The sequence below is a fragment of the Arvicola amphibius genome, chromosome 6 (genome assembly GCF_903992535.2).
Source record: "Arvicola amphibius chromosome 6, mArvAmp1.2, whole genome shotgun sequence".
Classification (NCBI taxonomy): Eukaryota; Metazoa; Chordata; class Mammalia; order Rodentia; family Cricetidae; genus Arvicola; species Arvicola amphibius.
Window position 1 is genome coordinate 19,853,586 of NC_052052.2, and position 15,243 is coordinate 19,868,828.

Sequence of the window (15,243 nt, forward strand, 5' to 3'; positions counted from 1 at the left end):
CTTTGACCTCTGTGAGCTCAGTCTCTACCACAAGAGCTTTCGTGAAGTCTTACAGCAGACAGCCAACTCAGTACACGACCACACACTGTCAGCACCAACTTTAGGGTCCCATTCTTCAGTGCTACCGTGGGCTGAGCCAGCCTTGTGGAGTACAGGCAAGTGTTCCACTACTGTGAGCTATAACTCTAGCCCAAGGCCTATTCACAATCCTTCATGGCAAGGCCACATACTTTGCACATCTACAAGAAACCCCTGAGAAAATAAGCCTGGCGATCTGCGTTGGATCCTGATACACAGCGGAAGATGACTGACTGTACGCTGTAGGAAAAGAAAACAAACGCCAGCAAGTTGTCCTGACTTCCACAGTAAGTCAATGTGAAAAACCAGTAGCATCTCAAAAGTTATTACAATCAAATTGTTTTATTAAACATATGGACATTTATATTACAAATAATGCAGTAACATCTCTTCCTCTCTGCCCTCTGGTGAGGCCACCTCGCCAGAACCTCGTGCTCACTTAAACCTACTTTCAGCTGTGGGCAAGACACGGGAAAAGAAAGTGCAATTTTGAAAGTAACACGATAGACCCAAAGCGGAAAGCAAAAACAGGCAGAAGGTAGCGGGTTCTTTTTATAGCCCTTGGCTCTAGTATTCATCAGCTCAACAGGAAGCCTTTCAAGAACAGAAGCTCCCAAGCATGATGTAGTTCTGCCCCGCTCTCTGGGTTGTGTTTCTCTTTCAATCCCGCCCATCCAGCCTGGAGTCCTGACTAGCTTACCTGGAATTTCTGTTAAGAAATCCCACCCTGGTTTACTTCCTTCTCAACTGTCTATCTCCTTTTGAACCTCTAAACATCAAACAACAAAACAGAACAGCAGTAAGTTTCACGAGGACATCAGACGAGACCTTCTCTATGAAACTTCTGTCCTAGAAGCCACTGGCCAAAATTGCAGAGCTGGAGACAACAGATGATAGAAAAACAGGTCCAGCTGGAAATATTTTAGGTATCCAGTGAGCTCCAGTTACTCTGCATCTGTAGATTTAAAGTGATCATCATCCACAGTAGAATAAATGTGCCCCTCGTTGCATAGAAAATCCACTGCTTGCCTAGAAGGAAAAAAAGGAGAGTCCCCACATTAAAACCAGCGCCTTATGAATATAGCTCAACAAGCAAACTGCAGTGACATTTCATTTGTATTTTAATTAATAATATATATATAAAGCTTGTCTGAGGATCAGAAAAGTAAAACAGCCACACTGGCCAGTACTGGCCAGGCAATGACACGCACCTTTAATCCCAGCAGTCACACTAGCTTGATGTAAAAAACCAGCGGTAGCCTTCTAATCAGAACAAATCAGCAAGCGGTGCAATAGCGCCACCTGCGAGTCCTTCTGAAATCTGCACAGCTGGTCAACTTCCCTCTCAACAGGCTGCAGTCAACAACTTTCCTTTTTTCTTTTGCTGTATCTCATAGAGTCCAGGTTGGCTCTGAACTCCTGATCCTCCCGCTTCTACCCTTCAAGAGCAGAGATCACAGGGGAGCACCACCAATTACCTTTTACACTGACTTCTCATTATCAGGGAACTGTAAACAGAGACAGTTACAATTCTGGACCTCTAGGTCATGGACAACAATACTTACTTGATTGAGGCTACTTGCATGTGCTGGAGCTGATTTCTGAGATCCTGAAAATTCAATCCTTCTGGTCTTGGGCAAGCCTTGATCAAATTCAGTACCTAACAGTTCAAATAAAGACTTTAGCTACTGCTCTGGATTAGTTTATCTGAGTTAACCTGAGTCCCTATATAAGCAAAAAGAGGGGCTAGAGGGATGGCTCAAGAGGAGCACTTGCAGAGAACCTGGGTTTGTAGCCTCCACTAGTATCAGGCCATGTGGGGACACACACACACACACACACACACGCACGCACTCATTAAAAGAGGGGTTGGTATGAAAGAGGCACCATGATAACTTATATTATTTAGGAAGTAACAAAATATAGGCCTGTGTTTTACATGAGAAATAGGCATCTTACCTGGTTTTGGACCACAGTGAGGCCATTTGCTGGCATGAAGTTATTCCCACTGAAGTTTCCTGGCTCACCCATTCCTGGGTTGCTGATAGATGGTCTCCCTGCTGAGAGCTGAATTAAGAACAAGTTTAGAATATTAGAAAAGGCACCAAGTCAAACCTACTTCAAATAACTTGCTAATAAACAGAAAGAAACAATTTAATCAGTTTTCCTAGCAACTGTTTATATGGGCTGTAACAAGGAAAACTCAGAGATGAAAGTCTTGAAGCACATATCCTCTCTCCCCCGAAAAGGATACTTCTGGCTTTGTGATTTCATGCACAATCTATAATGATTTCACTGGGAACCACTCAAGCAAGCATTTATTATGAAACACCACAGGGAGACAAAAGAAGATAGGCTTGCCTGCAGGTGCAGATCCCTGCCAGAGGCCTTGCCTAATGTGGAGAAGGCTGTGGTTTCAATTCGCAACGCTATGAAGAAAAAGGGCAGTTGCTCCATCCTCTTTTTAGTAACTCCTTTCTCTGCCTACCACTACCAGGATTATCTCAAATACTCCTCTGAATGGAATTCTACCAAAGTCAGCAATGACATCTCAATCAGCGGCTCAAGTCTTCAGTCTTCACAACTCCTGACCTCTCAGCAGCAGCAGTGCTGACCACTCCCTTCATTAAGTGTCTACCAGGCTTCTCACTCAGACTGTACCTTCCCAGTACCATTCACTTGTCCTATCTCCACAGGCTAACAAGTTCCCCTCAGGATTCCACCCCAGACCCCATTCTGGGCCACAAATTTTCAATACTGGTAGCCACCTAGGTATCAGAGATTTACGGATTAAATTCTTTCCTTCCTCTCTAAGGCCGCTTGTCATTATAATTCACCTCAAATAGCAGCCCCATTAGCAGAACTAATCCATCTTCGAGTCTCCAGTCTTTCACTTTGCATAATTATTAATTTCTACCATCAGATAGACCCCCTCACCTCAGTCTCAGTTTCACCTCTGAACTCTAATCAATCCTCCCATTACTACAACTCACAACCCTACAATCATGTCCTTCTTACTTGGAAACTTGAAGTGGCTCTCTGCCTATAAAAATGATACACAACACTCAGACCAAGAATGCGGGACTTAACAGCTAGTAAGCAGTCAAAAGCTGTACTTCTCCAACTGTTTCTCCCCAGGCTACACAGCACACTCACCTCTCACTCATCTGAGATCCACCTGCATCAACTTCTCATGTGCTAGGATGACAGGCCTATGTCTGTCACCAGGCTGTGCTACACTGCACTGACCAAGCCACGTTAGCCATTTGCTTCTTTCTTGGCTTTATCGTGTGTATCTAGAGGCCAGGACACCTTGACCGCCATTCCTCAAGTGCCATCCATTCACTTTTGAGTAGGGTCTCTCACTGGCTAGAACCTGACAAGTAGGCTAGGCTGGTTGGTCAGTAAGCTCCCAGACACCCTCCTGTTTTTGCCTCTCAGCATTGGGATTACAAGCTTAAACAGACAAACTTTAAAAAAAAAAATCTGTGTGTATATGTGGTCTTTATACACATGCATGCCATGGCACGTATGTGGAACGCAGAGAACAGTTCTCTCCTTTGATCATGTATGGTGCAGGGATCAAACTCAAGATTGTTAGGTTGACCTTTACCCGCCAAGCCATTTCATCAGTCCATGTTCTGCTCTTCCCCTACAGTTCTTGGGGTCAAATTCATGTCCTTAAGCACCATACCAAGAGACAACTAGCCAATCACTTGGCTTTAGCTTTTGACCCGTCCCCAACTGTGATAGCAACTGCTTTTCCCAATACACGTGTCCCTTCATCTTCGCAGTGCCTGATGAACAGTACACTCTGTAAGTGTTCTATCTACTGTACTGAATGACAGGAACAAATCTATCCTGTAAGGTTTAAAGCATTAGCAGATTCTCCTGTCAACAAACGTTCATTAAACGTCCACTGTTGAGATGCTTTTATAATGTACAGCCTAGAAGCAAAATGCTGTCTGGCTTGGGAATTTTCACTCAGCTTTCTTGGTACTGGATGAGAAAGAACACGAAATCTGAAGAAACATGAGTGTTTCATTTAAAGTTAAAAAAATAAAATTGACAAAGCTCAGGAAGAAAATGTCCTGAGGACCTAAGAAATGTTTTAGTTTTTTTTTTTTTCCTTTTTGGGGGTGGTAGTGGTGGTGATGGTTGTGGTGTTTCAATATTCTAAATGTCAACAAAATTCTCTTCTGGCCTCTGAACCCTCACACACCGTACATTTACATAAGCACATGTAAATAAATATAAATCTTAAAAGTTTGCTTTCCCAGAAAAGAGAAACAGATCACTGCAGCTCTTACCTGGTTGTTAGATTTGCTGAGCATCATATGTGCATTGACCACCTCCAGAATATGTGCAGTGAACTCATTCATGTCTTCCAGGGGAATGATCTTAAAGGCTACCAGGCTCTTTTTGTTCTATTAAAGAGGAAAATGCAAGCAAAAGACAAAAATAGTCAAGTAACTTTCTGGGCAAACCACTGGCTTTTTCCTTAGTTATATTTGAAAAACTGAAAGTTTTGGGAAAACGTCTGTTTTGGTTAAGAGCACTGGCTGCTCTTTCACAGGTCGTGCGTTTAATTCCCAGCAACCACTTGGTGGGTCACAACCACCTGTAATGAGAACTTATGCCCTCTTCTGGTGTATCAGCATACATGGAGGCAGAATATTGTATGCATAATAAATAAATAAATCTTAAAAAAAAAAAAAACCACTATGAATGAGGGTACATAGACCACTGTATGTGAAAGAGGTCAGAAGATCGACTTGAGTATTGGTCTTCACCTCCCACCTCAAGATAGAGGTGGTTTTCCAATTGTATACACCTGACTAGGCAGCCCCACAGCTTCCAGGGATTCTCCCGCCTCCCAACTCCCATAGGTCCACTACAGAGGCTCCTGCTATACACCTGGCTTTTACACAGCTCCTGATGGTTTTAACTCAAGAACTCAGGTCCCTCATACTTTTCCTTTTTCAGACAAGATTTTTTTTTCTTTTTTTTACTATGTAGCCTTGGCTGGCCTAGAACTAATAGATCCCCCGCCCCTTTTCAACAGGGTCTCAGTATGTAGTCCTAAGAGTTTGGAACTTACTATATAGACCAGGGTGACCTCAAACTCAGAAATTTATCTGCCTCTGCCTCCTGGGTGTTGGGAGTAATGGTATGTGTCACCACGTGTGCCTTCAATATCTGTTTTAAGGATAATTACTTATTCTCCTAATGAAGACATAAATTCACATATGCTTCATATAAATTTTTTTTTTGTTTTGTTTTCTTGAGACGGTTTCTCTGTGTTTAACAGACCTGGCTGTCCTGGCACTCACTCTGTAGAGCATGCTGGCCTTGAACTCAGAGACCTGACTGCCTCTGCCTCCTGAGTGCTGGGATTAAAGATTGTGTTACCACCACCTCCACCACCTGGCAGTAAAGATTTTTTTTAGGTCAGGTCTTATTATTAACACTGGAGCTCACTATCTAGGACCAGGATGTCCTTGCATCTGCTTGCCTCTACTTTCCAAGTGCTGGGGATTAAGGGTCTGTGCCACAATGCCCTGCTTCGTGAAAACATCTTAAACCCCATTTTTAAAAATCTAAAGATGGGTATATTCATGTATATAACTACAGACATTCACATGCCACAGCTCACATGTGGAAATTAAAAGACAATCTTGAGTGTTGGTCTAGCCTTCTACCTTGAGACAGGCTCTATTCTGTCAAACCAGCCTGCCTGTGAGCTTTCCACGAACTGTCTCCACCCCCCCCCCCCACTGAGGTTACTGGTGTGCATTACCAATTCTTGTAACTCTGGCTTTACTTTGGTTATAAGGATACAAATTCAGGTCTTCATCTAAGTCACACCCAACCTCCAAAGCTACCATTTACTTGACTTTACCTGGAAAGACCTGAGGTGGCCGGCCACTCGCACGTACGTTTCCGGAGGGACCACAGTGTTCTCCCCACTGGCGTCCTAGCAGATACAAATATAAACATGATTATTTTTAATTTTGTTTTGTTTTGCAGCAGAGCTTCTCTATAGCTTTGGAGCCTGTACTGGAACTTGCTCTGTAGACCAGACTGGCCTTGTCAGCCTGTCTGTGCCTCCTGAGTGCTAGGAAAAAGATGTGCACCACTGTCGCATGGCTACTTTTGATTTTTTAATAGGTCCTCATGTAACACAGGCTTGCCTTCAAACTTAATACATAACCAAGGTGAGTATGACTGGGTCCTTTAAATGCAGTTCAGGTGTCCTGGAACTATGTAACACAGAATGGCCTAGAACTTACAGCTTACTAATTGGAGTATAAGAGATATGAGCCAAAGCAAAAGGCTGGTCAACAGTTTTAATCATTTATTTTATTTTGTGCGTATGTATATGCATGCATATGTGCCTTAGGTCAGAAGACATGTGGAAGTAGGTTTCCTTTTTCTATCACGTGGCTTGCTGAGCCATCTTACTGGTCCCTGGTCAACACTCCTCCCCTCCCTTAATTTTGTGGGTTATGGGTATATGAGCATGACTGTTTTTGATGGCAATGGAGGCCAGAGAAGAGTGTCAAATCTGCTAGAACTGGAGTTACAGATAGTTGTAAGCTGCCGTGTGGATTCTGGGAATTGAACTCAGGTCCTTTGGAAGAGCAACCAATGTTCTCAACTGCGGAGTCATTCCTCCAGCATACCTAGTCAGTACACTTCAACTAGATCTTAGTACACATCTTTGTTCCCTTAATGTAAATCCCTGGAAGTGGATACTTCAACCCTTCTTCCCACCTTTTTGGTTTTTCTGAGACAAAGAGTTTCTTTGTGTAGCCATGGCTGTCCTAAACTTGCTCTGTAGGATTAGCCTGGCCTTGAACTCAGATCCACATCCTCTGCCTCCCAAGTGCTGGAATTAGAGGCTGTTATCACCATTCCCAGCAAGTTTTTTTTTTTTTTTTTAATTTATTATGTATAAAGTGCTCTACCTGCATGCCAGAAGAGGGCACCAGATATCATTACAGATAATTGTGAGCCACCATGTGGTTGCTGGGAATTGAATTCAGGCCCTCTGGAAAAGCATCCAGTGCGCTTAACCTCTGAGCCATCTCTCCAGACAACACCCCCCCTCCTTAACTGAAGATTTCAGTACAGGGTGAGCTTTGGTAAAGTACACCAGTTTATACTCATATTACATGGTAGCCATTTTCTTGCTAGAAAAAATGACCCGTCAACAAATGATTACTTTCTACATGTCGCAAACACTAGGCCAGAGCTACTCTCACCCAAATTAGAAACTGCCATTCATTTCCAATCTTACTAAGTCTGACCTGGATCATTACTGCATTTTTATCTGATCTTTTATTATAAATGGTCTGTGTATCTTTCTTTTCATTTTTCCAAGGTGTAGCTACTTGTTTTAGTTTGCAGAGCTTTTTATTAAACTGTTTAAATAGTCCTAGCATGCTTCCCATTCATTTAAACAGTATTTATCGAGGGCCCACTGTGTGACAACCAAGAGAAATTTTTTTCTCAGAGAATTTACTTTCTACTGTCTTCTGTCACTTGCCTTTAAATCTTTCACAATATTTTATGTGGTTTTAAATTTTTATGGTCAAATCTATTAAGTTCTCATTTTTGGGGATTTTTTTTACCTTCAGTGTCTTGCTAATGTATTTTCACACTAAGAAAATCCTTCAAAAGGTTAAACTGAAAGAGCTGAAGACCCAAAGTCCCAGAGGAGCCCCCCCTACTGCGAGAGGACACTCACGTCCGTGTCCACCCACTGGCGCACATCCATGGGTGCAGCGGTCATGTCGTCTATTTTGTAGACAATGTTGGTTGGAGCCTTCTCTGCATTTCTGATTATTCCCACAATCGTGACCTAGAAAAAAAAAAAAACAACAAAAAACCAAATAGGTCTGATTGTCCTGGGAGCCAAAGCAAGATGTACATATAAATACAATTAGGGAAAAAAATTTTTTTGGAGAGTTTCACTATGCAGCCATGAACTTGTTTGAAGGACCTGGCTGTCCTCACATTTGTGGCAAATGTCCTGCCTGCTCTTGAGTTTACAGGTGTGAGGCACCATGCCCAATACAAAAAATTTACTTATTTTTATTTATTTACCTAAGAGTGAGCAAGGCTTGTTATAGAGTATTATTTTAAGACGTGTTACATTTGCATATCCTGTGGAATATTTATTAATTATACAAAGATGTAGGGCATTATCTCATGTTGCATTTGTTTAGCTCTTGTGAAATTGCGTTACACCTGATTGGCTTAGTAGAGCTGAACAGTCAATAGCAAGGCAGGAGAAAGGATAGGCAGGTCTGGAGGCAGAGAGGATAGGAGAAATTTGGGAAGAAAAGGTCAAGGAGTAGGAAAAGGCCATCCACCCAGCTACACAGCCAGACATAGAATAAGAAGGAAAGAAAAGATATACAAAAATAGAAAAAGGTAAAAACCCAAAGGCAAAAGATAGATGGGATAATTTAAGAAAAGCTGGCTGAGGGCCCCGCACAGATAGCTCAGGAGTTAAGAGCATTGGCTGCTCTTCCAGAGGTCCCGAGTTCAATTCCCTGCAACCACATGGTGGCTCACAGCCATCTGTAATGAGGTCTGGTGCCCTCTTCTGGAATGCATACATGGAAGGAATGTTGTATACATAATAAATAAATAAATCTTTTAAATAGATAGATAGATATAGATGATAGACAGACAGATAGATAGTTGATAGTTTTTACTATTGGGTTACGTGTGAGATGATGCAGATGTCAGAGGATGCTTTTGCTTTTCCAGGCAGGGTCTGAAGACTGAACCGAGGTCATCAGACCGCAAAGAACCCAAGCACTGCTAACCCGAGCATGTCACTGGCTATATACTTTTAAATTTAGCAAGTGTTATTTCTTTTTCTTTCTGTTGCTCTTGTTCATTTTTTGAGACAGGGTTTCTGTGTAACAGCTCTTGCTGTCCTGCAACTCACTTTGTAGACCAGGCTGGTCTCCAACTCAGAGATCCCCCTGCCTCTACATCCTGAGTTCTGCGACTAAAGGTATGCACCACCGCCCAACTCTTCTTTTTCCTTGTGTGAATGCACGAGAGTGTGGTGCGCGTACAAGTGAGCGGAAAGCTGTGTAGTGATTGTGACTGCATGGGAATGTGGTGCACATACAAGTGAGCGGACAGCTGTGCAGTGACTGCCAAGGCTGAGGGTTTGGCTCTAGCACTGCTGGCTCTCTTCCCTAGAGACAGGACTCCCATTGAACCTGGAGCCAGCATGTCCCAGGGAGCCTCGTTTCTGACCCCACAGTTCTATAGTGAGAGGCACAAGAGTAATAGCATGGCTTTCTACACGGATACTGGGATGTGATCTCTGGTCCTCATGCTTGGACATCTTTCCAACCCCTTACTTCTTAACACTAAGTGTTTCTTCCACACAATGTAAAATACCTGCGAAATCTCCACATTCCCAATCTTGAACACTTCATCAGTCAGGGTAGCAGAAAGCAGCTGAGATATGGTACAGGGCACAATGTGCTGGGCCCGTGCTCTCTGAAAAGGAGAAACGTACGTAAAGTCAACCCTGGTGATAACAACGTTCACTTAATATTTGCTATGTGCCAAGCATGTTGAGTATATAACATTGAATGTTCAAAACTAAAGTCTCCTTACCTCAGGGATCAAGATCAGAAAATTAACAAATACTGCATTTGATTCCCCTACCTCTGAAGCGCTAAGATTCAAAGTATGTGCCACTTTTAAGTCAAATCCATTCTGATCTGACGCCAGAACTCCAGGCGTAGAGATGTTTGTATACTATGGGCTCACAGAGAAAAGGTCAAAGTAGAGGCAGGACAACATAGGATAGCCTGCCTTCAGAACAAACTTCTAAGAGTTCAAGGCCAGTCTGGTCTACAGAGTGAGTTCCAGGCTACAGAGAAACGGGCGGTGGGGGGGGGGGGGGGGGGGCGGGCGGGCAGAAAGAGCGCATCCCAGATATAGCAAGCTGTTCAGGGCATCACCGAGGTGACAGAGTTTTGTGCCCTAGGTTTCCTGATAAAACAGATGGCAGTCTCTGTAGAAACAGGGTGAGTTTATCCACACTGGCCATCTTTACATCTTTAATGGAAAGAGCAGCAGAGTAAGATAGAGGGACAAAAAAGCATTTAATGAAGACGCTCAAACCACCCCTCGGAACAGGCTACCAGCAATGTAATGTTTTTTGAGACAGGGTTTCTGTGTAGACCAGGCTGGCTTCAAACACAAGAGCTCCACCTGCCCCTGCCTCCCAAGTTCTGAGATTAAAGAAAGGCGTGCACCACCATTTCCACGCAGTGATGTAACTGTCATTCTGCCCATCACTGGTGTGAAGAGGCCTGAGCGGTATCACACGCCTACACTTCCAATCACTTGGACGGCTAAACAATGTATGGTGTTTGCCCACATGTGTCCATACATGTGCATGTCTAATGTCTTGAGGAGGCTAAAACAATGTCAGAATCAAACCCAGGTTCCCTGGAAGAGCAGCAAGTGCTCTTAATCACTGAATTATCTTTCCAGCCCCTCCAAAATAATAAATGAATAAGTAAACACGCAAGCAAGATAAATAAGTAAACAAGTAAGCAAGTAAGGAAGGAAAAAATGTAAAATGCAGCCCAGTGGTGTAGCACTGGAAGGAAGACAGAGACACGGAAGGAGGGAGAGGACCTGGAGACGTGGCTCAGGCAGTAGAGTGCACGAAGCCCCGAGAATCCACAGAACTACAGTGGTGTATGTCTATAATCTCAACACGCGAGAAGAGCAGGCAGGCCATCAGCTACCTAGTGAGTACAAAGCCAGTCTGGACTGCAGAAGAAAGGAAGTATAGAAGCAAATTTAAAAAATAACAAGGAGTGGTGGAGCACAATGGCATACACCGGTAATCCCAGCGCTCAGGAGACAGGCCACAGGATCGCCACAAACTCATGGTCCACAGGATGTGCCAGGCCACTCACCACTAGTTAATGAAAACCTGCCTCAAAAATAAAACAGCCATCCCAAAAGACATGCTTCCAACTCAACATTACTTCTAACTTAGCAGAAGCACGTATGTAATAACAAACCCCATCCTGACACATTACAGAATGAAATGTCCTTTTGGGATCTCATAAATAATAAACAAACAAACAAACAAGAGTTTACCGGCAATTTCAAGCAACAGAAACATAAAGACTGGATCTTTCCCAGTCATCTGGGAAGCTGAGGCAAAAGGGCAGGAAGATCACCCCAGCCCTATAGGTTCAAAGCTAGCCCGGGCAGAAGTTACACCCCCCACCTCAAAACTAAAATAAAAAAAGGGAAAGACCAGTCACTTCAGTTAAAGGGCAAATAGAACGAGCCTGGTGGTATCCGCCCTTGATCCCAGCACCAGAGTCAGAGTCAGGGGGATCTCTGAGTTCCAGGACAGTTTGGGCAACACTATGAGCCTGCATCAAAACAACAAGCCCCCCCCCCCAAACTCTCGGTCTCATAGAAGGAATACGTACAAGGCAGGAAAGCACAGCGGATTAAAGACCTCTTGTTCTTCCTGTTAGCGAGCAACAGGAAAGAACCCAAAAGCTGTCGTGAACATAGCGGACTCTTGCCCGTCAGGGATTTGGTGGCCCCAACCGTAACCCCTGGGTGGACGACAGGGACATTTAGCTGCTAAAGCGTCCTTCCGAGTGCCAGGGCCGGGCAGACAAGTGCGAGCGCGCCAATCCGCCCCGACAGAAGCCCGTTCGTCCCCGAGGCCGGGAGGACGCGAAGGACCACGGGGCAGCCTCTCCACCTACCGACTTCTTCTCGGCCTGCGACGCCGTGGGCGAGCCGAAGCCTCCGGGGGACTGCGTGTAGCTGCCCGCTCCGCCATAGCTGGAGCCGCCGAAGCTGTCGAAGCCGCCTGCTAGCGAACGACAGTCATTAGCATCGGCGCGGCGAGCCGCCGCCTCCCTCCCGCCGCGTCCCCCGCCACGGCCACCACGACCGCCTTCCCCGACCCCCCACCCCCGGGTCTCTTGCCGCGGTCGTGCCCCCCCCACCACGCGCGACTCCCCACCTCCTCCCTCGCATGCCCTCCATTACTATTCCACATCCTGGTCGTGGTTTTCCCGAGAAGGAGGACCAAGACACGCTGGTAGAAGGGCTCGGCGACCACAGGGCTGTCTGCCGCTCCGGTGTGGCGGCGTTGTATCTACTCCGCACTGGCGCCACAAACTCCTTCCCGCGAAGAGCGAGCCAATCAGCGCTCAAGACAAATCTCGTTTCAGCCAATCAGGACTCACGACTCTTCCGCCTTTTCCGGTATCAGGGCCATGCTTCAGGAAAAAACGCACTGCCCTGAAAAGGGATGGAAGCCTGAGTGGCCATCTTTACTGAGGGCAACACCCCGATAGGACAGTATTTCAAGACGCCAACCAATCAAACACTACTTCCGGGGCGTATAAAAACCCAACTTGTCAAGTGCGCGACGGCTTACGTCACTTCCTATGTTCTTTAACCTCGTATTCCCGCCAAACTCCAGTTTCCAGGCGAAGCTCTTTTAGATACTGCGGAGAAAGCCACTCTTCCGGCCTTGGCGCTCCGTTGTGACACGCAATTTGCACACCTCCGAGACTCGCAGTACCAGCCTCACAGGACCAACTGGGCTTCCTTATTTTCTATAAGATACGAAATTTAATCTCAGCACTCAGGAAGATGGAGCGAGAGGATCGCTATGGGTTCGAGTCCAGCCTGTTATGCATAGTGAACTACAGGATAGGCAGGGCTACATAGTGAAACCCTGGGTCAAAAATTTAAGTAAGCCGGGCAGTGGTGGTACACACCTTTAATCCCAGCACTCAGGAGGCAGAGGCAGGTGGATCTCAGTGAGTTCGGGGCCAGCCTGTTTTACAGAATGAGTTCCAGGACTGTCCCACAGAGAAACCCTGTCTCGAAAAAACAGTCAATCAATAAATAAAATGAAACCTTTATTGTAGAACCACATGATCATCTCCATTGAGCCTGTAAGAAACCTCATGGAAGCCAGCAAGATTAAGCAAGTATTATTTTCTGTTTTACAGGGCTATCTCCCTAAAGAGGGGTTTGAGAAAATATCATCGAACACAGGAGAAAGTGAGGTTTATATAGCCCCCAAAACTGCAAGAGTAGGGAGTTTTCAGAGGAATTTTGGTTATGTAGGAACTTGGCTGAAGATTCCAAAATTATTTGGCAGGACAACTTAACAGGATATAGGGTATAGAACCTGTCAAATTCCAGAAAATGGGTCAAGACCGGGTAAAATTTAAGTTATTTTGACTTTGTAATAAGATAGCTTCTGATGTTAAAATGAAATCTATCTGGTCCCTCTCACAACTTCCAAAAGTTATCCTCTGTGTGTGCATATGCACACACATAGCCATACATAAGTGTGTTTTACAAGAAAGAAACAAGCTGTGTGGCAGTGGTGCACACCTATGATCCCAGCACTCAGGAGGCAGAGGCAGGCAGATCTCTGAGTGAGTTCCAAGACAGGGTTATACAGAGAAACCCTATCTTGAAAAACAAAAACAAATCTATTTTGTGGCTGTTTAGATACGGCCTGAGTTGGGACCTTGGTGGATCGGGGAGAACCAGGGTGAGTGACAGAATACGCCATGCAGAGAGCTCGAGTGTGGTGGGTTTTTTTGAAATAAAGGGAATGGAAAGGGAAGAGAAAATGGGAGGGACAGACAGGGAGGAGAGAGAGAGAGAGAGAGAGAGAGAGAGAGAGAGAGAGAGAGAGAGAGAGAGAGAGGAGGGGAGAGGGTGAGAGAAGCTGAGACCTGCTTGCTTGGTGGGAAGAGAGAGATCAGGATTGGGCAGAGCTTGTCTCTGAAAGTGACCTTTGCACCTTTGTACAAATTAGGATCTGCTTGCCATACTCAGAGGGTGACTGTGCCCAAGTCCCCAAGGGGTGCCACGATACTAACAGTGACCACATATTTTTAAAAAGATGTATTTATTTATTGTGTATGCAGTGTTCTGCCTGCATGTATGCCTGCAGGCCAGAAAAGGGCGCCAGATCTCATTACAGATGGTTGTGAGCCACCATGCGGTTACTGGGAATTGAACTCAGGACCTTTGGAAAAGCAGGCAATGCTCTTAACCACTGAGCCATCTCTCCAGCACCCCCCAAGCAGCTTCTTTATTAACCAATGGTAATAAAACATATTCATAGCAGACAGAGGGGAATCCCGCATCACCCTTTGTGGGTATATGCATGAGTTCAGGTGCCTTCAGAATCATATGAGGTCCTGTGATTGACCCCCCTATAGTGATAGTTTGTGTTTTAATAAATAAAGCTTGCCTGAAGATCAGAGTGCAGAGCTAAGCCACTAGAGACCAGGGAGTGGTGGCACACACCTTTAATCCAAGGACTCAAAGCCACCCTGGGCTACACGAGATTGAATCTGTCTAAAAAGAAAAATAGAACTCACACAAAGGTGCTCCTGAGAGACCCAGGCCCCAGAAAATCCCTGATCTGTAGCCCCTACATAGACACCAAATGGCTACACTCCAAGCTCCAACCCAGGGAAAGAAACACAACCTGAAAATGGGATCAAAGCCAGAGGAAGAGACCCTTTGTCCCCAAATCTAGAGTTGTAGAAAAGCCCCCAAACCCTAAAACTGGAAGAACAGCCAACGCTCTTGTGGGGCCATTTCTGCAATCTCCCTAACAATCATTTTATGACCTTCTCACTTCTGTGCTCTAAGACCTTTTGTGTTTTTTCCCTGAGACCTAGAGGAAAAGGATCCCGAGAGCAGCATCCCAACCAGGAATACGGCAGTTACAATTTTATATGTAGCCCTGTGAGTCTCCCTCCTTCTCGCCCTAAATTAACAGCTGTTCCTTATTGCTTCCCTGCACCTGCAGGCAGGGTGTCTGGCACGCAGAGACGGCTTACTGAATATTTGGTAAATGAGCGAGTGGCTGAGGAGCTTCCTGGATGAGCGCAGAAGGGTGTTAGCCTGCCTGGGCCAGATATCAGCTCTTGCAGATCCACTCCCAGCAACTTCATGCCTCATTTTCTTGGACTAAGTTCTCGGTGGACTTGAACCCTAGATCTACCATAATTGCAGGCTGGACTCCCAGAGGCCCAGAGGTTACGGGTGCCAAAGATCACTGGCACTAGAGGGCTGCCT

At 45.2% G+C, this 15,243-nt stretch overlaps 1 protein-coding gene across 2 annotated transcripts; it reads right to left on the reverse strand.

The window, feature by feature from the left end:
* Window positions 1-401: 401 nt before the first annotated feature.
* Window positions 402-12,302, reverse strand: Rpa2 (replication protein A2). 2 transcript variants are annotated; one of them, XM_038333912.1, is made up of 9 exons: window positions 12,166-12,302; window positions 11,877-11,986; window positions 9,514-9,615; window positions 7,832-7,945; window positions 5,981-6,055; window positions 4,389-4,505; window positions 2,038-2,145; window positions 1,644-1,738; window positions 402-1,107 (listed from the first exon to the last, which is right to left on the reverse strand). In XM_038333912.1, the coding sequence occupies exons 1-9, from the start codon at window positions 12,173-12,175 to the stop codon at window positions 1,023-1,025; spliced, it is 816 nt and encodes a 271-aa protein (XP_038189840.1). In that variant the 5' UTR covers window positions 12,176-12,302; the 3' UTR covers window positions 402-1,022. The 2 variants fall into 2 exon arrangements, with proteins under 2 accessions (XP_038189840.1, XP_038189841.1); XM_038333913.1 differs by having other exon boundaries at window positions 11,877-11,983; window positions 12,166-12,298.
* Between the last annotated feature and the right edge of the window lie 2,941 nt (window positions 12,303-15,243).